Source organism: Triturus cristatus, chromosome 5_1 (assembly GCF_964204655.1).
Source record: "Triturus cristatus chromosome 5_1, aTriCri1.1, whole genome shotgun sequence".
Lineage (NCBI taxonomy): Eukaryota > Metazoa > Chordata > Amphibia > Caudata > Salamandridae > Triturus > Triturus cristatus.
Genome location: NC_140587.1, coordinates 404,599,632 through 404,622,569, shown reverse-complemented (window position 1 = coordinate 404,622,569; position 22,938 = coordinate 404,599,632). Strand labels below are relative to the sequence as shown.

General features: G+C 50.2%; 1 protein-coding gene across 15 annotated transcripts in view; it reads right to left on the bottom strand.

The window, feature by feature from the left end:
* Nucleotides 1-22,938, bottom strand: part of UBR5 (ubiquitin protein ligase E3 component n-recognin 5) — a 2,036,132-nt gene that overhangs the window by 1,120,248 nt on the left and 892,946 nt on the right. For all 15 annotated transcript variants that reach the window (XM_085605144.1, XM_085605147.1, XM_085605145.1 and 12 more), the window contains one exon: nt 3,147-3,242. In XM_085605144.1, coding sequence (XP_085461270.1) covers nt 3,147-3,242 — 96 coding nt within the window. The remainder of the gene's footprint in view (nt 1-3,146; nt 3,243-22,938) is intronic.

Sequence of the window (22,938 nt, the reverse complement as noted above, 5' to 3'; positions counted from 1 at the left end):
AGTTTCTGAACTGCTTACAGGTGGTACACTAGTGCTGGATCCAGGATCTAACACTGACCTAGAAAAAGTAACCATAACCCCACTTACCTGCTAAGTGAATTTCGTTCCGTAGGATAACATTGGTAATTTGATCAGAAAAAGTTTCTAAGTATCAACTTTTAAAATAGCAAAATATTGCTTAAAAATCACAACAGTAACAAAAACGTATTTACTCACTTGTTTCCAAGAACTGTCCCAGGACTGAATCTAGGATCCAGTCCTTGAGTTAGAAAAGTAATCCTGAAAGTAATCAATTGCATATAACTTAGAATTCCCCATTGAGCTCAATGTATTATTGTGTTTGAAATTGTGTTGCCTATTGCAACAAACTGTAACTATTGCATTTCAAGTCAATTGCCTCTTGCAAAGTATTTAACTAAAGCATCTCATTCTGAGAAAGTATATTTTGATACCTATTGTTGGTCCTAAAATAAAACAACCATATATTTTTATATATAAACCATTGGCCCAGTTCTTGAGTGAATGAGACCATTTGCTGACTGACTGTGTACAACAAATGCTTTACACTGTCCTCTGCTACTGCCTTTCTGCTCGACCAAGCTACCACTTTAGAGAGTAAGGTTATATCTAACTTTAGCCTCTGCACCTATTTGGGAACAGTATATATAGAGCCACTTTCCTACACCTGTAATGGACTCCAACTTGGTTCCTAGAAATAAAAGTAACTAAAGTAATATTATTCTACAAACATGGGCCCGGAGTCAGTCATTGAGTGTATGTTCTGGCCGTGTACGAGTATGTACACCAAATGCATTCACAGTAACCTCTGATAAGCCTAACTGCTCAGCCCGGCTACCACTAGATTGAGAGTAAGGTATTATCTATTTAAACCTCTGCTATACCTTTGAGGACTCACTGTACCTCTTTTTGGTATAGTATATACAAAGCCAGCTTCCTACACATCGTAAGAGCCCCGCTGGCCTGTCTAAATCCCTCGTCGAAAACTGCAGCAAAGTCGACCAGTCCTGCAGCTGTTGACTAAGGAGATCTGGGTGGAGTGCCTGCCTTCAAAACAGACTCAATACCTCCAAAGAACAGTGACATATTCTGAAGAAACTCCAAACAGAAGACTCTTAGGCTGCCAGAAACACCAATAGCAGACACATGAAGTCACCACTGCGCCTGTCACCTTTGGTCTGAGTTGAGGTGGGCCAACGGGGCCAACAAGGTTCCCCAGCCTTACAGAGCTAGATTCCATTATGGTTTCAGCCCTCCTGGACATCCCAACATCGCCTGCAGTCTCTGCATGCAGGCCCCCCTCAACCGCTCTGGTAAGGAAAAATCTGATGCCTAAGGACGCACCTGCAACCATTGCCCCTGGGCCTTGGAGAGGAGGACCAAAGGAGTCTCCCCGCCTGAGCATTGCAAGGCCTGAGCCCAAATGCTGGTTCAGCCCGAATGGTGCCAAAGCCAGCAGCCCTTTTTACAGTGACCAATCTAAATTAAAACGCATTGGCCTCCCGAGGCGGATTTGTACCCTGCACCCGGCCGCACTCATGCTGCTGGTGGTACACTGTTGGTGCTGCCTTAGACCGCGCCCACCACTCACCTTAACTCGTGGAAATTGGTCCACTAAGTCAATGTACTGTGCCTGTTTGCAGAACTTATTCTTGATTCCATAGGATAACATTGCAGAACTCAGAAACTGCACTAAGAACCCACTTTTTAAAGTGAAAAGTATTTATATTTAAAAACATACTTACCTAAACGATTTTTCTTTGATGCCTAAACATATATAAAGATACTTGCTTTTATTATAAATTGGTGTGGATCTCCTTCTTGAGTTGTGTGTCATTATTAATCATTGTGTGAATTTGCAAATGTCTTGCAATCCTCTGTGCTAAGCCTAAGGCGGCTTGACCACACTACCCCTAATAGAGCACATTGGAATTGCATAGCAAGCCCATATCCACTAGTAAGAGAAACCCTGAACTCTTTAAATGGTATATCAGATTTTTGATATATCACATAAAGAGCAAGCTTCTTACACCCGCCCTTGGCACGCCTGGCAGCACCAGTTTCAGAGGGTCCTGTTTGGCACCAGGGGTAGCCATAAGGACCTTCGCAGCAAAGCACTCTGAGCCAGGTACAGCCGATCTGCCTTAAGACTCCTGGTCCACGGCCAGCTCCTTGCTTAAGCTCCAAAGGGTTTTGCTCAACTTGCCACGCATGTAACCTTTAATTAAGGTAACCCTTTAAAGACCGCAAGCGTGAATGACAGATCCGTTTGACAGCTAAAATGCACCTCTGCACCCCACTCCCCTGAGCCAGGTAAAACTGTGCTAGCTGTTGAAAACTGGTCTAATGACTCATGTGATTGCATCTATGCATTTTTCCCATTGACCACAACGTTAAGGTTTTACACTGCCAAGTATGGATTTATTTAATGCTTGAACATTGATAACTCCAGTTATACTGTATGTATTTCATTTTGGTGTCTACAAATATATAAAAATCAATCTATTTTATACATTGGTGTTGGATTTCTCTAGTCATGTCAATTACTTATCGTCCATGTTGGTGATGTGAAATTCTTGACATATGTTCTTCTAAGTAGCCTTTCTGCACTTCGACACTCTACCAGGAAGAGAGTACCCGGGGATCATCTTTCTGTATTGTGCTAGTATTACATAAGGCACTACTGCAATATTACATAATACTTTTAACTTGCAACAATTAGCCTGTGAAAAAGTCCAAAAGCATCTGGCTCCTTGCTGAGGGAAATAACTGCACATCAGAAATGAATCAGAGCCTGCTTGGATTTTTTCTCAAGCTAAAGAAAATCCCTCTAGAGTAGGAAACATAAAAAAACATGTTAACAGCTGTTTGGGGGGAGGAGAAGAATGGGCTGGTCATAAGTCCATTCTAGATAAGCCATTTCATAATGTATATATGTTGGCCAAGGGCTCAAACATTCATATTCACTTTTCCAGGCTGGTAGTCAAAAAAAAAAAAAAAAAAAATGAAAAATTGAGTAATAATCCACATTTCACCTGATGCAAGTAAACACTAACAACTATTGATGGACTTATTTCCTTTTAAGTCTAGACAGACTAATTGAGCTAAGCAGAAGGGACATGTCTCACCTGGTATTGTTGATGTGCTTGGACCTTGACCAGTAGCTGTTGTCGCTGTTGTAAGAGACCCCACAGCAGGTGCCAGAATAAAATCAATGTCACCATCTTTAAATGAAGAGAACAGTAGGATGCACATTAGCATATACAACACATTCATACACAAACACTACATCAATTGTTTATATCTGAAGGGTTGGAGGGACTACTTGCCAAATAAATCAAATATCTGTACAAACCTATTAAGGGAAAAACATAAAAATCCGTATTGATGAACAAAAAGAAGCTAAAGCTGCCCATGCAACAGTAGGGTTAAAGGACAATTTACGTATCTTTAGTAATATCTTACCTGGTAGAGACATGATCTAGCCGCAGAGTCGTTACCTTAGAACTTCCGGGCTTCAAATTGGATCGGGAAGATTTTTGATAGCAGTAATCCTGCGCGCCGATAGGTGGCATCAGTCAACTTCGCGTGACGTTGTAGGCGTCGTATTGGTCATCGTTACGTCCGCGTCGTCTATAAAGGTTCCACCTCAGCGCGCTGTCAGCACTTTTCACGACTTTCCACGCCAGAAGCGTGGACCCATGAAGTGACTGACCATGGTGAGTTAACAAAAAGTTAGAGCCATGAAGGGGAACAGCCCTAACACTAAACTGATCCGCAGTGTGGGGAGCATGGGTGGGTCGGTAATGAATCTGTGTCTACATCATGTATCTACCAGATAAGGCGTTACCAAAGGTAAGTAACTTGTTCATCTGATAAAGACATCTAGCCGCAGATTCCTTACGTTAGGACAGATACCCCAGAAAGATCATCCCGGGAGGAGGGGCTGTGGAAAAGTGATAGATCAGAAAGTCCTGTAAGGCCAAACAAGCCATACCCACAGACCTGATTATCCAAGCAATAATGTTTGGCAAACGTGTACAGGGATGACCACGCAGCCGCTTGGCAGATGTAGAGGACTGAGACACCACTCTGAAGAGCTACAGTGGCTGCCCTGGCCGAATGAGCTTTGAAGCCTTCAGGAGGCTGCTTCTTTACCAAGGTGCAACAGATTTTTTAAGCAGAGGATAACTGTAGGATAGTAGATCTGCTCTGAGGGTTACCCACACTTTTTGCTTGGTGTCAGTATGTTTTTGACTAGTCTGACTGGGATCTTGCTAATCAGGACCCCAGTCACTGTGCTTTATCCCTACACCAACCATGGTAAGTACTTTTGAACATCCACAATTGGCTACAGGTGTACCCTTGTAAGTCCCTAGTATGTGCTACTAAGGTACCCAGGGCATAGGTATACCAGTGGTCTCCCATGAGCTGCAGCATGTATTGTGGCAACAATGGGAGCCCACTTAAACTGTGACTACAGGCAGCCTGTGTGAGTTGGTGCTTGCACCTCTCACCACAGATATAAGTTTCTTTATATCTCTCACTTGTGCCATGCCCATCACCTACACTGCCATGGCATACATCAGTCACCCCTATAGCTGGGTGCCTTATGCCAATGGTGTGGGCACAGGAGCAGGAGCCCTGTGCCCCTACAGTACCCAGGTCCATTCCTGGGCACTGTAAGTGCAGTGCTGCCATTTAAGAGTACATGGTGCTGAGAGCTCGTCAAACACGAGCTCCACAGCACCATAATGGCAACACTAAAAACTGAGAAGTTTGGTATCAAACTTCTCAGCACATTGAACCCACACTGATGCAAGTGTGGGATTTAATTTTCCCAGCACCCCAGAGGGCATCTTAGAGGTGCCCCCTTAAACCTAACCTACAATCCACGTCTGCTCTGAGGCTGCCTAGGATGCCACCCAGCAGACATGTTGCTGGACCCCTGGGTAGGAGAGCCCCTGCTCTCCTGGGCCTGCAACAATGCACATCCTGGGCGAGGTGCTAAATCTCCTCCCCCAGGATGGGCAGGGGGAAGCTTCAAAGGCATGCCGCCTCTGTGAGCTTCCGCAGGCCCCAGCAACCCCCACTCTGGCGGGAAGCTTTGGACGGAAACCCCAAATAAGGACAGGGGATGTGCCAGCCTGCCAACCCCACCCCTCAGGTGGGGGAGGCGAGGAAGCACATCTCCAGGCTCTCGCCATCTTGAAGATGGGGAGCCCTACCCTATCAGGACTAGGCTACTGCCCCCCTCCCACAGGAGAGAGGCAGGATAGGGGGTGTACCCACCCCAGGACAGGGACCCATTGGTCCCTGCCCTTCACCTACCTGCAACGCCCCTAAATCTAGTATTTAGGGGCACCCTGAACCTTCCTTCCCCAGATTCCAGATTCAAAACTACAAAGAGCAAGAAGAAAGAAGACCTGCCCTGCAGCTGCTGAAAAGAGGAAGACACCAACTGCTTTGGCCCCAGCCCTACCGGCCTGTCGACCCTCGAACCTGCTCCTGCTCCAACCCGGCATGTCTTGTGGCCAGCAACCTCACCAACCCCGGAGGACCTGGCTACCTTTTGGCTCTAACCCCCTGGGACTCCCATGAGTAGAGGCTCTATTCAAAACCTATCTCTAATCCCTGGCAGCAGCCCGGAACCGCGAACCCAGCACACTCTGCACCAGCCAAGCCTGGCCAGTGCCGGAGTGAACAAAGACCCTGAGGACCCTGGGGGACCCCTGAGTCTATGCCCAGAACCTCAACTCTGCCAGTCGAGTACTTATCCTTAAACCGCAAACTCTATTTTCCTCATAGGGTAACATTGACTGGCTTTTTCCTGAAATTTCTTCTAAGTCTGGACTTTTTAAATCTTAAAATATTCACCAAAAATCAGCCAAGTAACGAAAACGAAATTACTCACCTGCTCTTAGGTGAGCTCCCAGTGCTGGATCTTGGTGCCTAGCACTGACTCTGAAGAATACTTACAACTGTACTTACCCTTAACGGAATTTTCTTCCATAGGAAACCATTGACTGTTTTTCTGTGAAATTTCTTCTAAGTGTCGATTTCTGCGATCTTTAAATATTCTTCAAAAATCTTATAATATCTGAAAACGTAATTACTTACCTGTTTTGGATAAAGGTCCCAGTACTGAGTCTAGGCACCCAGTACTGGATTACAAAAGTAACGAGAACCTACTGTACCTGTAACCTGAATTTTCTTCCATAGGGAATCATTGACTGTTTTCTTTGAAATATTTTCTAAGTGTCAACTTTTAAAATAGCTAAATATTGTTTAAAAATAATTACAGTAATTAAGTCGACTTTCATCACTTTGATTCTGAGTACTGACCCAGGACTGAATCTAGGATCCAGTCCTGGAATTCCAAAAGTAATCTAAAAAGTAATCTGTTGCAAATAACCTGAATTTACCATTGAGCTCAATGCATTGTGTTTAAAAAAAAAACTAAAGTTGCCTACTGCAACCACTTGTAACTGTTTACAAAAGTCTATTGCATTTTGCAAAAGTATTTATATGAAACATCTCATGCTAAGAAAGTATATTTTAAATCCAAGTGTTGGTTCTAAAATAAAACAAGCATATATTTTTTATATATAAACCATTGGCCTAGAGTTCAGTTATTGAGTGTGTGAGACCATTTGCGGACTGAGTGTGTACAACAAATGCTTTACACTGTCCTCGGATACTGCCTTACTGCTCGACCAAGCTACCACTTTAGAGAGTAAGGTTATATCTAAATTTAACCTCTGTCAAACCCTGGGGGACTGTTGACTCTGTACACCCTGTACCTATTAAGGAACAGTATATACAGAGCCACTTTCTCACACTCAGCAACACAGGTGGTGGTTCTGCAACTCGCTCGAGGCCTGACCTCTGCAAACTTAAGGCCAGTAATCCTCGTCCGAACCGCTGGGACCAAACCCCTGTGCACTGCATCAACTTGACTATGCAAAGGATTGTTGGCTCTGCATTCCAGAGCTCTTCGGGCTACAAGAAGCTCCAGCATCTCTTCCTGCCAAGTACAGCGTCTTCACCACATCCTCTGCACCACGGGCATTCCTTCCTGGTGAGCTGCTTGAGATCCTCTTGTAACTCTTGTGCCTTCAGCCTGTGTGTCCTTCTGAGGGTCTTTTTCTGCTCCAGTGGGCGGCCCTGCTTACTTGAGGAATGCTTTGACTCTCCTGCTTGTGGTGAGTACCTTTGGACCTTGCTGGTCCCAACGTCGCTCCTTCGTTCTCCACACCAGTTGCAGCTAACCAAGGCTTCTTGGTGCTCCTGCCAGACACCGGCCCCCTGGTCATCGGCATTTGACAGGAGACAGCTCGTGCATGGCTACTGATCTTCCTCAGCATCGACTGGTCCTTTCTGCTGCAGCGACAAGGACATCGTCAACTCATCTGAACTGTCCGACATCGGCTGGCATTGGTCTTTCGTGCCTCCTGGTCACTCCTTAGTGGCATAGACTGTCTCCTCTGCAAGCAGGTTCTTCACTGCCAGAATCCACCCTAGGGTTCCACTGCACTTTTTCACCTTCTCCAGAGGCACTCTTCTCCAAGACTTCCATTGTAGTCTAAGGAGGTTTCGGATGTCCCTTCACCCCTATGCACCTGGCTTCCCTGGTAAAAGTAACCTGGTCTCCCAGGCATCCACTTGTGGCATGGCAGGGTTGCAAAGTAGAGTGGCGTGGGGTGGCAGGGTTGCAAAGTAGAGTAGCGAAGTGTGGCAGGGTTGCAAAGTAGAGTGGCGCGGGGTGGCAGTGCTGCACAGTAGAGTGGGGCGGGGTGGCAGTGCTGCACAGTAGAGTGGGGCGGGGTGGCAGTGCTGCACAGTAGAGTGGGGCGGTGGGCAGTTCTGTGCAGTAGAGTGGGGCGGTGTGCAGTGCTGCACAGTAGAGTGGGGCGGTGTGCAGTGCTGCACAGTAGAGTGGGGCGGTGTGCAGCAGTATTGCACAGTAGAGTGGCGCAGAGGGCAGCACTGTTGCACAGTAAAGTGGCGCAGAGTACCCCTGCACGTCAGAAGGTGGCGTTGTGCAGCTCCGCGTCGGTCGTTTGTGTCGTGGTCACCGAGATGCCGTCACAGCAGCTACTTGGACACCGCCCTCACGTTCCGTCAGTTCTGTACATGACTTTCAGTGCCCGAAAGGCTGAGCTTTACAAGACACTGACCACTGGTGCACAAAACAAGGGCCGGTGAGGAATTGCCATCTTTCTTGAATGGTATGCCCCCACTTTTTGCTGAATTGCTGATGTACTTTGAGTGTGGCATGGGCTCCTGCCAAACAGGTACCCAGGACCTCTGTTCCTTCCCTACAACAGTGTTGAAACCTAACCCCAATTGGCATCTCTGGCCACATGTCAGCCCCTGGTAAATGGTACACTAAGTACCAAGGGCCTTGTGACCCTTAGAGGCCCTATACCCTGACACACACACACACTGCCCTTGCAGGCTGAGTGTCTGGGTGCAGAACAAAACAGAGTCGACATGGCACACATCCCTGTGTGCCATGCCCACAACAAAAACTGCCCTGGTATACATCAGCCACCCGTCTAGCTGGGTGCACTATGCCAGTGGTGTGGGTACAGGTGCATGAGCCCTGTGCCCCTACAGTACCCAGGTTAATTCCTGGGCACTGCAAGTGCAGTGCTGCCATCTAAGATTATATGATGCTGGGAGATCGTCAACACGAAATCCACAGCACCATGATGGCAACACTGAAGACTGAGAAGTTTGGTATTAAACTTCTCAGCACATTAAATCCCACACTGGCATCAGTGTGGGTTTAATGTACAAAGCACGACAGAGGGCATCTTAGAGATGCCCCCTGAACCTAACCTACAATCCATGTCTTCTCTGAGGGGCTGCCTAGGCTGACACACAACATAAATCTTCCTCCACCCCTGGGTAGAGAGCCATGCGCTCTCTTGGGCCTGCAACTATGCACATCCTGGGCGAGGTGCTCGGTCTCCACCCCCAGGATAGGCAAGGGAAGCATCAAAGGCATGTCGCCTTTGTGAGCTTCTCCAGGACACTTGCTGTACTCAGCAACTGGCCCCTACCGGTTCTGACCCCCACTTTGGCGGGAACACTGGCCAGAAACCCCAAAGAAGGAAAGGGGGTGCGCCAGCCTATGCCAACCCCACCCCTCAGGTGGGGGGACCAAGGTGAAGCACATCTCCGGGCTCTTCCCATCTTGAAGATGGGAAGCTCTGCCGAATCAGGACTAGGCTAATGGCCCCTCCCACAGGAGAGTGGCAGGATAGTTTGTTTACCCACCCCAGGGCAAGGACCCATAGGTCCCTGCCCTTTACCTACCTGTAACTCCCCTCAATTTAGTATTATGGGGCACCCTGTACCTTCCTTCCTCAGATCCAGATTCCGAAACAGCAAACAAGATCAAGAAATAAGAAGACCTGCCGCGCAGCTGCTAACAAGAGGAAGACACCAACTGCTTTGGCCCCAGCCCTACCGGCCTGTCGACCCTCAAACCTGCTTGTGCCAAATCCCAGCATCTCCTGTGGCCGGCAACCTCACAAACCCTGGAGGACCATGCTACCTTGTGACTCTGAGCATCTGGGACTCCCACGAGCAGTGGTACTGCTCAAAGCAAGTAACTGACCCCTGGCATCAGCCAGGAACCGCAAACCCTGCACACTCTGCACCCGCCAAGCATGGCCTGTGCTGGAGTGGACAAAGACCACGGGGACATCCCCCTGGCAACTGTGACCCCGAAACCAGCACCCAAGGACCCACCTCGACGCTCCTGACACCTGCAGACTCAGAACCAGGGACCCCACCCCCAACCGCCATCAGCAGAGGGTAAGTGTGAGAAAGTGGCTCTGTATATACTATTCCCAAATAGGTACAGGGTGTACAGAGACCACAGTCCCCAGAGGTTTGGCAGAGGCTAAAGTTAGATATAACCTTACTCTCTAAAGTGGTAGCTTGGTCGAGCAGTAAGGCAGTATCAGAGGACAGTGTAAAGCATTTGTTGTACACACTCAGCCAGCAAATGGTCTCACACACTCAATAACTGAACTCTAGGCCAATGGTTTATATAAAAAATATATGCTTGTTTTATTTTAGAACCAACAATAGGTATTAAAATATACTTCTCAGAATGAGAGGCTTTATATAAATACTTTTGCAATATGCAATTGACTTTTTTATAAAGTTACAAGTGGTTGCAATAGGCAACATAATGTTAAACACAATAACACATTGAGCTCAATGGAAGTTTCAAGTTATTTGCAACAGATTACTTTTTGAATTACTTTTGGATTCCCAGGACTGGATCCTAGATTCAGTCCTGGGTCAGTACTTGGAATCAAGTGATAAAAGTTGACTTGATTACTGTGATGATTTTTAAACAATATTTTGCTATTTTAAAAGTTGACACTTAGAAAATATTTAATAGAAAACAGTCAATGATTCCCTATGGCAAAAAATTCAAGTTGCAGGTATAGTAGGTTCTCGTTACTTTTGTAATCCAGTACTGGGTGCCTAGACTCAGCACTGGGACCTTTATCCAAAACAGGTAAGTAATTAAGTTTTTAGAATTTATACGATTTTTAAAGAATATTTAAAGTTTGCAGAAATTGACAGAAGAAATTTCACAGAAAAACAGTCAATGACTTCCTATGGGAGAACATTGGGTTACTGGTAAGTAAAGTTGAAAGTATTTTCTGGCAGAGTTAAGGTTCTGGGCATAGACTCAGGGGTCTCCCAGGGTCAGGCAAGTACAGTTGTTACACCCTCAGCGGCACAGGGGCAGCCGGGTGCAGAGGTAGTTAGGCCCAATATTATCCAATGAGAGGCAGGGGGCCTTCGGTTGGTGGCTGCTGGCGAGCAGGCCACGCGGCTGTGGGAGCAGGGCTCCTGGTCACTTGCTCAGGGCAAATGGGGAAGTAGATTAGGACATAGGTTGCACTGCCAGGGGCACTCCAGCGGCTGGGTGCAGGGTGCTTTTGAGCCGTCGGGCGCTCTATGTTATTCATTGGAGATCTTGGAAAGTGAACAAAGGCTGCAGGCTCGGGACGGAGGATCTTCAGGAGCAACCAACACTTCGAGAGGTAAGTTGGGATCTTGGAGGATAGGTAGGCACCCAGGAGATGGGCACAGGGGGCCGTGGGGCGCCGGGTGTAGGGGTGTCTTTTGACATCGGAAAATCTTACCCCTTGCTGGTCGCGGTTGGAGGGGTCCCTGGTTCTGAGGCTGCAGGCGTCATCTGGGTCGTCAAGGAGGGTCCTTGGGCACTGGATTCCAGGTCAGAATCGCCGGGGGGACGTCCTCAGGGTCTCTGTCCACTTGGGTACAGGCTGGGCTCGGCGGGTGCAGAGTGTGCTGGATTCGCGGTTCCTGGCTGGCACCAGGGGTATTGCTGTTTGAGCAGAACCACTGCTCGTGGAAGTCCCAGTCTTGGTAGAGTCTCAAGGTGGTCAGGTCCTCTGGGGTTTTTGAGGCTGCTGACCACTGAAGGCGCCGGAGTTCCACAGGAGCATGTTCAAAGATCAACAGGCCGGTAGGGCTGGGGCCAAGTCAGATGGTGTCGTCCTCTTGTTAGCAGCTGCACGGCGTGTCTTCTGGTTTCTTGATCTTCTTCCTTGTTTTTGAATCGGGATCTAAGGAAGGAAGGTTCAGGGTGCCCCTAAAAACTAAATTTAAGGGTGTTACAGGTAGGGTGAGGGGCAGGGACCAATGGGTCCCTGTCCTGGGGTGAGTACACCCCTATCCTGCTCATCTCCGGTGGGAAGGGGGGTGAGAAAGTGCCATCTTTCTTGCATGGTATGCCCCCCCTTTTTGCTGAATTGCTGAATGTACTTTGAGTGTGCCCTGGACTCCTGCCAATCAGGTGCCCAGGGCCTATGTTCCTGCCCTAAGACCTAAAACCCAAATTGGCAAACCCAGGCCACCTGCAAGCCCCTGGTAAAAGGTACCCTAGGTACCCAGGGCCTTGTGACCAGGGAAGGCCTCTAAAGGCTGCAGCACTTATTGTGCCACCCTTAGAGGCTCTGTACCCTAACACAAACACACTGCCCTTGCAGGCTGAGTGTCTGGTTACAAGACAAACCAGAGTCGACATGGCACACATCCCTGTGTACCATGCCCACAACCTACACTGCCATGGCATACATCAGCCACCCCTCTAGCTAGGTGCCCTATGCCAGTGGTGTGGGCACTGGAGCATGAGCCTCGTGCCCCTACAGTACCCAAATCCATTCCAGGGCCCTGTAAGTGCAGTGCTGCCATTTAAGAGTACATTGGTCTGGGAGCTTGTCAAACACGAACTCCACAGCACCATAATGGCAACACTGAGAAGTTTGGTATCAAACTTCTCATGCCAGTGTGGGATTTAATGTACAAAGCACTACAGAGAGTATCTTAGAGATGCCACCCTGAAATCTAACCTACAATCCACGTCTTGCCTGAGAGGCTGCCCCACAGCAGACATGTTGCTGGACCCCTGGGTGGAGAGCCCCCGCTCTCCTGGGCCTGCAACTATGCAAATCCTGGGCGAGGTGCTAGGTCTCCTCCCCCGGATGGGCAGGGGGAAGCTTCAAAGGCATGCCGCCTTTGTGAGCTTCTCCAGGCCACTTGCTGTACTCAGCAACTGGTCCCCCACCAGTTCTAACCCCCACTCTGGCGAGAAGACTGGCCGGAAACTCCAAGTAAGGCCAGAGGATGTGCCAGCCCTGCCAACCCCACCCCTCAGGTGGGGGAGGCGAGGGGAAGCTCATCTCCGGGCCCTCGCCATCTTGAAGATGGGGAGCCCTACCCAATCAGGATTAGGCCACTGCCCCCCTCCCACAGGAGAGTGGCAGGATAGGGGGTGTACCCACACCAGGACAGGAACCCAGTGGTCCCTGCCCTTTACCTACCTGTAACGCCCCTAAATTTAGTATTTAGGGTCACCCTGAACCTTCCTTCCTCAGATTCCAGATCCTAAAACAGCAAAGAAGATCAAGAAGAAAGAAGACCTGCCGTGCAGCTGCTAAGAAGAGGAAGACACCAACTTCTTTGGCCCAAGCCCTACCGGCCTGTCAACCCTCGAACCTGCTCCTGCTAAATCCCGGCACCTCCTGTGGCCAGCAACCTCACAAACCCCGGAGGACCTGGCTACCTTGTGACTGAGCACCTGGGACTCCCACGAGCAGTGGCTCTGCTCAAAGCAAGTATCTAACACCTGGCATCAGCCTGGAACCGCGAACCCTGCACACTCTGCACCTGCCAAGCCTGGCCTGTGCCGGAGTGGACAAAGACCCCGAGGACGACCCCCCAGCGACTGTGACCCCGAATCCGGCACCCAAGGACCCACCTCGAAGCTCCTGACGACGCCTGCAGCCTCAGAACCAGGGATTCCCCCCCCCCCCCCCCCAACAACCGCGATCAACAGAGGGTAAAATTTCTCTACACCAAAAGGCACCCCTGTACCCGGCGCCCTGCAGCCCCTTGTGCCTGACTTCTGGGTACCTACCTATCCTCCAACTACCCAACTTACCTCGCGAAGTGGTGGTGGCACCTGAAGAATCTTCGTACCCGAGCTTGTAGCCTTTGTTCATCCTTGAGCTTTTCCATAGCAATCCATTGAGCGCACGAAGGCTCAAACGCACCCTGCACCCAGCCGCCCGAGTGTCCCTGGCAGTGTAACTTCTACTTCTACCTACTTCCCCATTTGCCCTGAGCAAGTAATCAGGAGCCCTGCTCCCACAGCCGCGTAGCCTGCTAGTCAGCAGCCACCAACCAAAGGCCCCCTGCCTCCCATAGGAAAACATTGGGCCTAACTCACTCTGCACCAGGCCGCCCCAGTGCCGCTGTGGGTGTAACAACTGTACTTACCTGACCCTGGGAGACCCCCCCCCCCCCCCCCGAGTCTATGCCCAGAACCTTAACTCTGCCAGTCGAGTACTTACCCAAAAGCCGATAACTAGCTTTTCTTCCATAGGGTAACATTGACTGGTTTCTTTTGAAATTTCTTCTGTGTGGAGTTTCTAAATATTCACCTAAAATCAACCGAGTAACGAAGACAGAAACATTCACCTGCTATTAGGAGAGATCCCAGTGCTGGATCTTGGTGCCCAGCACTGACCCTGAAAAATACTTACAACCGTACTTACCACTAATTCAATTTTCTCCCATAGGAAACCATTAACTGTTTTTCTGTGAAATTTCTTCTAAGTGTCGATTTTTGCAAACTTATGAATATTCCTTAAAAATCGCCTGTGTAACTTGAACGCAGTTTCTCAACTGCTTACAGGTGGTACACTAGTGCTGGATCTAGGATCCAACACTGACCTAGAAAAAATAACCATAACCCCACTTACCTGCTAAGTGAATCTCTTTCCATAGGATAACATTGGTAATTTGATTAGAAAAAGTTTTGAAGTGTCAACTTTTGAAATAGAAAAATATTGCTTAAAAATCACAACAGTAACTAAAAAGTATTTATTCACTTGTTTCCAAGAACAGTAACAGGACTGAATCTAGGATCCAGTCCTGGAGTTAGAAAAGTAATCCTGAGAGTAATCAGTTGCATATAACTTACAATTCCCATTGAGCTCAATGTATTATTGGGTTTGAAACTGTGTTGCCTATTGGAACAAACTAACTATTGCATTCCAAGTCAATTGTCTTTTGCAAAGTATAGAACAAAAGCATCTCATTCTGAGAAAGTATATTTTTGATACCTATTGCTGGTTATAAAATAAAAACAACCATATATTTTTTATACAAACCATTGGCCTAGAGTTCAGTTATTGAGTGTGTGAGACCATTTGCTGACTGAGTGTGTACAACAAATGCTTTACACTGTCCTCTGATACTGCCTTACTGCTCGACCAAGCTACCACTTTAGAGAGTAAGGTTATATCTAACTTTAACCTCTGCCAAACCTCTGGGGACTGTGGACTCTGTACACACTCTACCTATTTGGGAACAGTATATATAGAGCCACTTTCCTACAGGGGGCAGGAGCCTAGCTGTGATTGGGCAGGGCTCTCCATTCTCAAGATGGCCGGAGCCCAGAGTTGTGCTTCACCTCGCCTCTCCCACATGGGGGGTGGAGCTGGCACACCCCCTTTCCTCACGTAGGGTTTCCCGCCAGTCTTCCCGCCAGAGTGGGGGTCAGAACCGGCGGGGGCCAGTTGCTGAGTACAGCAAGTGGCCTGGAGAAGGTCACAAAGGCGGCATACCTTTTAAGCTTCCCCCTGCCCATCCCTAGCACCTCGCCCAGTATGTGCATTGTTGCAGGCCCAGGAGAGCAGGGGCTTTCCACCCAAGGGTCCAGCAACAGGTCTGCTGTGTGGCAGCCTAGGCAGCCCCTCAGACAAGACGTGGATTGTAGGTTAGGTTTCATGGGGCATCTCTAAGATGCCCTCTGTAGTGCATTTTACATTAAATCCCACACTGGCATCAGTGTGGGCTTAATGTGCTGAGGAGTTTGATATCAAACTTGTCATTCTTCAGTGTAGCCATTATGGTGCAGTGGAGTTCGTAATGACAACCTCCCAGCACCATATACTCTTAATGGCATCACTGCACTTACAGTGCACATGAATGGCCCGGGGTACTGTAGGGGCACAGGGCTCATGCACCTGTGTCCTAACCACTGGCATAGGGCACCCAGCTAGAGGGGTGGCTGATGTATGCCAGGGCAGTGGGTTTGTGGGCATGGCACACAGGGATGTATGCCATGTCGACTATGTGTTTAGTTCTGCACCAGGACACTCAGCCTGCAAAGGCAGTGTGTGTGTCTCAGAGTACAGGGCCCCTAAGGGTGGCACAATAAGTGCTGCAGCCCTTAGGGTTCTTCTCTGGTCACAATGCCCTGGGTACCTAGGGTACCATTAACCAGGGGCTGACATGTGGCCAGAGATGCCAATTGGGTTTAGGCTTTAGTACAGTTTTTAGGGAAGGAACACCGGCCCTTGGTACCTAATTGGCAGAGACCCAGGGCACACCAAGGAAAAGTGCATCAGGTATCAGGCAAAAAGTGGGGGGGTTACTGCAACAGAAACCCACTTCCTTACAGCCGCCTCATCCCAGAAGGGATGCGTCCGTCACCACTGTGTGGTCTGGTTGGGGAAGGGAGAGGGACCTGCCGTTGACCCAATCCTGGTTCGAGAGCCACTACTGCAATTCGTGCAGTGCCCTCTGAGATCTGGATGTAATCAGACAGGTTCCCCTGATGCTGTGCACACTGGAACTTCGACTCCCACTGCAGAGCCCGCATATGCCACCTGGCATGATCGACCAGCAGGATGTAGGAGGCCACGAGGCCCAGCAGCCTCAGAGTCATTCTGATCGAAACCTAGGATAGAGGCTGAAAGATCGGAATCTTAGCCCGAATATCACGAGCTCGCTGTTCGGGTGGATAAACCCGAAACCGCGCCATGTCCAGAACCGCCCGATGAAGAGGAGCTTCAGAGAGGGGTTCAGGTGTGACTTCGGCACGTTGGAGAACTCCAGCAAATGCAGGTCAGCCGTAGTCTGGAGGTGGGAAATGACAGCCTGGGGCGAGCCCGCCGTCAAAAGCCAGTCGTTGAGATAGAGGAAGACTGGAACCTTTGATCTGCACAGATGAGCTGCGACCACCGCCATCAGTTTCGTGAACACCCGAGGGGCGCTGGTAAGGCCAAAGGGGAGCACGGTAAACAAAGTGCTTGTGGCATATCGTGAACAGCAGGTAACGCCGGCAGGACGGGGATGTGAAAGCAAGCGTCCTGCAAGTCCAACGCTACCAACCAGTCTCCAGGGCAGACAAGACCTGAGCGAGCGTCAACATCTTCAACTTCTCCTTCCGGAGGAAGCAGTTGACGCTCCTGAGATCCAAGATAGGACGCAGGCCCTTGTCCTGCTTGGGTACCAGAAAGTAGTGGGAGTAACAACCACGTGCTACTTCTGGGGCAGGAACGTGCTTGATGGCTCCCTTGGCCAAGAGCCGTATCTTCCTGTTGGAGAAGGCCCAGATGATCCTCCGACATACGATGGTACTGAGGTGGTATGGCTGGAGGGGTAGTCGGGGAGGGCGTAGCTCCTTCAGACTATCTGCAAAACCCACCTGTCCGACGTGTTGGTGTGCCAGTGAGGGAGGTGATGGCAGAGCCCGCCGCCCACTGGCGTTTGATGGGCCTGCAATGTCGGACTGGGAAGGTTATGAGGCTGCTTTGAAGGGAGGGGGGGGGGGGTGTTTGTGGATTGGCCCTCCTGCTGGTGGTGGTGGTCATGTCCCCAGACGTGCAAAGGTTGTGCATCTTGCGCCGGCCTGTGGCTCTGGGCGGTACGTAGTGGGGCACCCCTTTCGTAGCCACGAAGGGGGTGAAAAAGCAGACTGCGCAGTGCAGCTGGAGAGGCCCAAGGACTTGGCTGTAGTCCACAAGTCCTTGAAACGCTCGCCCATCAAATGGCATGTCCATGAGGGTATTCTGGAGATCCCCAGAAAAGCCAGTCGATCTAATCCAGGCGTAGCGTCGAAGGGCTACCGACGTGGAAATCATCCTGCCTAGAGTCTCAGCAGTATCCAGCCTACAACAGATGGTAAACTTTGCCGCATCCCTCCCAGCAGCAACAGCCTGGTAGAGCACTGTCTGGGCCTTCTCCGGAAACGGAGGCAACACTTGCGCAACCGTGTCCCACACAGAGTTGGAATAACTGCCTAAAATACATGCAGTGTTAACCGACCGCTGTCCCAAGCTGGCAGAAGAAAAAATCTTCCCAAGATGATCCAGCTTCTTGGATTCCCTATCTGGTGGAGCGTTAGGGAATGCGCTCTTGGAAATAGAGCTCTAAGGGTTGGGATGTTGGGAGAGGAAATTGGGGTCACCCAGGGCCGGGCGGTGGCATTGAGCAATCATCCTAACCACAGGAGCCCCCCCGTGTTGGGCCTGGTAACAGGTGCCCAAAAGGATGCTGGTGAGGGCTTCATTGGACAGCAGCATGGGCTCCTAAAAGCTCGCTTGCGGTTGAAGCACCTCTGTCAGGTTAGTCCAGTGTAAGGAGCTCGAGAGCCTCGACCGCCCTACGCAACGTCACTGCGTATGACGCTCCCTTCTCCATATCCACGGTAGGAGGAGACAACATGCCAAGGTCAGGAGAGATATCAAGACCACTGGCATCCCCCTGGTTCTCTCTCCAGTCCGGGTCATACTTCAACTGGTCGGTCAGAGGGTCACCTGACCCCTCCCAGTCCTCCTTCTCTGGGTGCCAATCTGGCCTAAAAGGGACCCCAGGAGTGAACAGGGGCACAAAAACACCACTTGGCGCCGGATCCGGCATCAGGCGACGTCGGTCCAGCTCTGTGTCCATATCAGAATGTTGGCTGGGGTCGACGCCGGTCAGGAGCATGACTGGTGTCAGGTGCGGTGCCGCAGGAAGCGACGCCAGTGGAGGCATAATGAGGTCAACCTGTGCCAGTTCGGATCCAGCCTAGAACAAAGGGGGACCTGCGGCAACTGATGAAGCTGGGCAAGAGTCACTCCGGGTCCCGGGTGTGAGAAAGTGCCCTCTTTCTTGCATGGTATGCCCCAACTTTTTGCTGATTTGCTGATGTACTTTGACTGAGTGTGCCCCGGGCTCCAGCTAATCAGGTACCCAGGGCCTGTGATCCTTCCCTAAACCTGCATTGAAGCCTTAACCCAATTGGCATCTCTGGCCACATGTCAGCCCCTGGTAAATGGTACCACAGGTACCCAGGGCACTGTGACCAGAGAAGGCCTCTAAGGGCAGCAGCACTTATTGTCCCACCCTTTGAGGTCCTGTACCCTGACACTCACACACTGCCTTGGCAGGCTGCGTGTCTTGGTGCAGAATAAAGTGAAGAGTCGACATGGCACACATTCCTGTGTGCCATGCACACAAACCACTGCCCTGGCATACATCAGTCATCCCTATAGATGGGTGCCCTATGCCAGTGGTGAGGGTACAGGTACAGGGTACAGGAGCCCTATACCCCTACAGTGCCCAAGTCCATTCCTGGGCCCTGTAAGTGCAGTGTTGCCATTAAAAGTATATGGTGCTGGGAGTTTGTCATTACGAACTCCACAACACCATAAGAGCTACACTGAAGACTGAGAAGTTTGGTATCAAACTTCTCAGCACATTAAACCCACACTGATGCCAGTGTGGGATTTAATGTAAAATGCACGACAGAGGGCATCTTAGAGATGCCCACTGAAATCGGACCAACTACTAGTGACCTGACTGAGTGGCTGCGTAGGCTGCCACCACAGACATGTTTCTGGACCCCTGGGTCAAAAGCCTGCTGCTCTCGGGGGCCTGAAACAATGCACATCGTCGGAAGATGTGCCAAGACTCCTCCCCCAGGATGGGCAGGGTTCACGAAGGAGAACCTTCAAAGGCATGCCGTCTTTGTGAGCCTCTCCAGACCATTTGCTGCTTTCAGCAACTGGTCCCCACTGGTTCTACACCTCACTTTGGGCAGGAGAACCGGCAGGAAAAACAAGTGAGGAAGGGAGTTGTGACCACATCTGCCATCTCCACCCCTCAGGTGGGGGAGACTAGGTGAAGCACAACCTCGAGTCCCAGCCATCTTGAGGATGAGGGGACCCAGCCAACCAGGGACAGGCTCCTGCCCCCCCTCCCACAGGAGAGTGGCGGAATAGGGGTGTACCCACCTTAGGGAAGGGACCCATTGGTCCCTGCCCTTTACCTACCTGTAACACACCTAAATTTAGTATTTATGGGACACCCTGAACCTTGCTTCCTCAGATTAGAAAAAACTAGAAAAGATGATAAGAAGGACCGAAGAGCCTTGCAGAGCCAACAAGAGGACGTCGCCCACTGACATGGCCCCAGCCCTACAGGCCTGTCTCCCCTCGAACCTGCTCCTGCGAAATCCCGGCGTGTCTTGCGGCCAGCAACCTCACAAACCCGGAGGACCTGCCTGCCTTCACTTCAAGGACTCTATCTCCCGAGAACACCAGACGTGTTTAAACTGCAGCTTTTGGTGTCAGCCAGAAACCGTGAATCAAGCACACTCTAGCTCTGGCCGGGGTCGCGCGTGCAGTGAACCAACACCATGAAGAGGTCCCCCTGGCGATCCTGACCCGAGATCCAGCGACCCCTGACCTGCCTCAAGCCTCCAGAAGACGCCAGCAGCCTCAAACTAGAAGGCCCCCCCACCCCACCGCGACCAGAGCGGGTAAGAAAATCCAACGCGAAAAGGCACCTCTGCATCCGACGCCCCACGGCCTTGTGTGCCCCAACCAGTGGTGCCAAGCCAACCCATGACATCCCAACTTACCCCTCGAAGTGGTGGTCACACCCAAAAGGTCTTCATCCCCGAGCCTGCAGCCTTTCTTCAAACCAGAGCATCTCCATAGGAAACCACAGGGCACCCGATACCGAAACAGCACTCTGCACCCAGACGCCCCAGTGCCGCTGAGGGTGCACTTTTGGTGCCTACTTGTTTCCCCCTTTGCCCTGACCTAAACCCTAGGAGCTTTGCTCCCACAGCCGTGTGGCCTGCTAGCTAGCAGCCACCAACCGGAGACCCCCTATCCTCCATAGGATAACATTGGGCCTCAACACTCTGCACCCGGCCACCCTAGTGCCGCTGAGGGTACAACAACAGTGCATCACTGACCCTGGGGGACCCCTAGGACTAACCCCAGAACCTTAAGTTCCACAGTCGTTTACTTACCTGCAAACCGATAACCTTAGAATAACATTGACAATTTTCTTTCGAAAAAACGACTAAGTGTGGAGTTTTGAAAACTTGAAATATTCTTTAAAAATCGTAACAATAACCTTAACGCATTCTCTCAACTGTTTTCAGGAAAAGTCACAGTGCTGAATCAAGGCATCCAGCACTGAGTTAGAAAAAGTATTGTGTAAGTTACTTACTTGCAATTATTGAAAAAGCCCATTTATTCGAATGTTGTATACCTGCTAAGTGTTGCAATCTGCTTCCTTAACTGTAAACCAAAACCAGTTTATTTCTTCTGTAATTTTGAACTGTGCTCACACAAGTAATTTATTACTGCAAAGTATTTTTATGCTTACCTGTACCAGGCTTGCTTGGTTCTAGAAATATAACACTTTTTGTTATACAAAAAACAATTGGCCTAGAGTTCAGTTCTTGAGTGTGTGAATTAATTTGCTGACTGAGTGTTTACATCAAATGCTTAACACTGTCCTCTGATACTGCCTCACTGCTCAACCAAGCTACCACTTTAGAGAGTAAGGTTCTATCTAACTTTAACCTCTGCCTACCTCTGGGGACTCTTGGACTCTATACACACTGTACCTCACTTTGGTGCAGTATATATAGTCAGTTTCTTACACCGGGAAGGGAAGGAAACTCTGAGTCGGCTCTACAGGATCCGCACGCAGAGCCACGGGAGGCACACCGCCCTCATCACTTGTCGCGTCAGCTGACCGACGGGGAGAAGTCGAAGAGCGACAATTATTCTTGGACTTCTTCTTGTGCTTCAACTTACCTGACCCTGAGTGCGAAGACTTAGAGGAGGAGTGGTGGTGGCTCCTCGACCTCCCTCTTGACCGGGACCTCAAACAGCACGGAGTCGGAGCATGACTTGGGGTTATGGTCGCACTCCAGACAAAAGAGGAACACACGGTGAGGATCTATCACGACATCAGTCGGGTACAGGAACCGCAAGCCTTCATGCCGGGCATCCCTACGTGCACCAGGAGTCATGAGGACTCAAAAAGATGTGGACAAAGTCATCAAAGGTTCAGTCAAAAAGTGACTGGAGGTACCGCTCTCTCCGGATCTGCGCTGGCTGGTGCGGAAAAATAAAGAACTGATGTCAGCGCACGAGTGCGGCGTCTAAGTAGTTATCGCGGCATCATCCCGGCGAACACGACGCCAACGTCAGACGCAGAGCTGACCGACACCACCTTCCGACGCACAAAGGTACTGCGGACGAAAAAACTTTCCGGATCCAGTCTGACGCCTGGGGGTAATTCTAAGGTAAGGAATCTATAATTGTTTCTTACAGAGCAGCGCGGCAAAGAGCCGCGCGGCACAGAGCAGAGCAGCGCGGCACAGAACAGAGCAGCGCGGCACAGAACAGAGCAGAGCAGCGCGGCACAGAGCAGCGCGGCACAGAGCAGCGCGGCACAGAGCAGCGCGGCACAGAGCAGCGCGGCACAGAGTGCAGTGGTTTAGCACAGAGTACAGCAGTGCAGAGTTGGTGGTGTAGAGTGGCACAGAGTGGAACAGGGTGCAGTGGTGTAGAGTGCCGTAGCAAAGAGCAGTGCAGAGTTGAGTGGCACAGACTAGTGACAGATCAGTGGTGCAGAGTAAAATAGAGTGATGTTGAGTGCAGTGGTGTTGAGTGTTGTAGAGTATAGTGGCATAGAGTATAGTGGCGTACAGTGCCGTGGTGCAAAGTACATTGGCATAGAGTGTATTGGTTTTGAGTAAAGTGGTGTAGAGTGCAATTGCGTAGAGTACAGCCAAGTAGAATTGAGTGGTGTAGAATAGTGTGACGTCGAGTGGTGTATAGTAGAATAGAGAGGAGTAGGGTAGATTGCAATGGCGTAGAGTTGAGCAGAATGAAATGGAGTGTCGTAGAGTGCAGTGGTGCAAAGTAGATTAGAGTGGATTGGTGTATAGGAGCGATGGTATGTAGAATGGCAAAGAGTGTAGTGACATACAGTGTACTGGGGTAGAATGCAGTTGAGTGGTGCATAGTAGATTGCAGCGGCATAGACTGCAGTGGGGTAGAATAGAAAGGCGTAGAGTTCAGTATCGAGGCAGAGCCGAGCGAGGCAGAGCCGAGCGAGGCAGAGCCGAGCGAGGCAGAGCCGAGCGAGGCAGAGCCGAGCGAGGCAGAGCCGAGCGAGGCAGAGCCGAGCGAGGCAGAGCAGAGCGAGGCAGAGCAGAGCGATGCAGAGCAGAACAGAGCGATGCAGAGCAGAACAGAG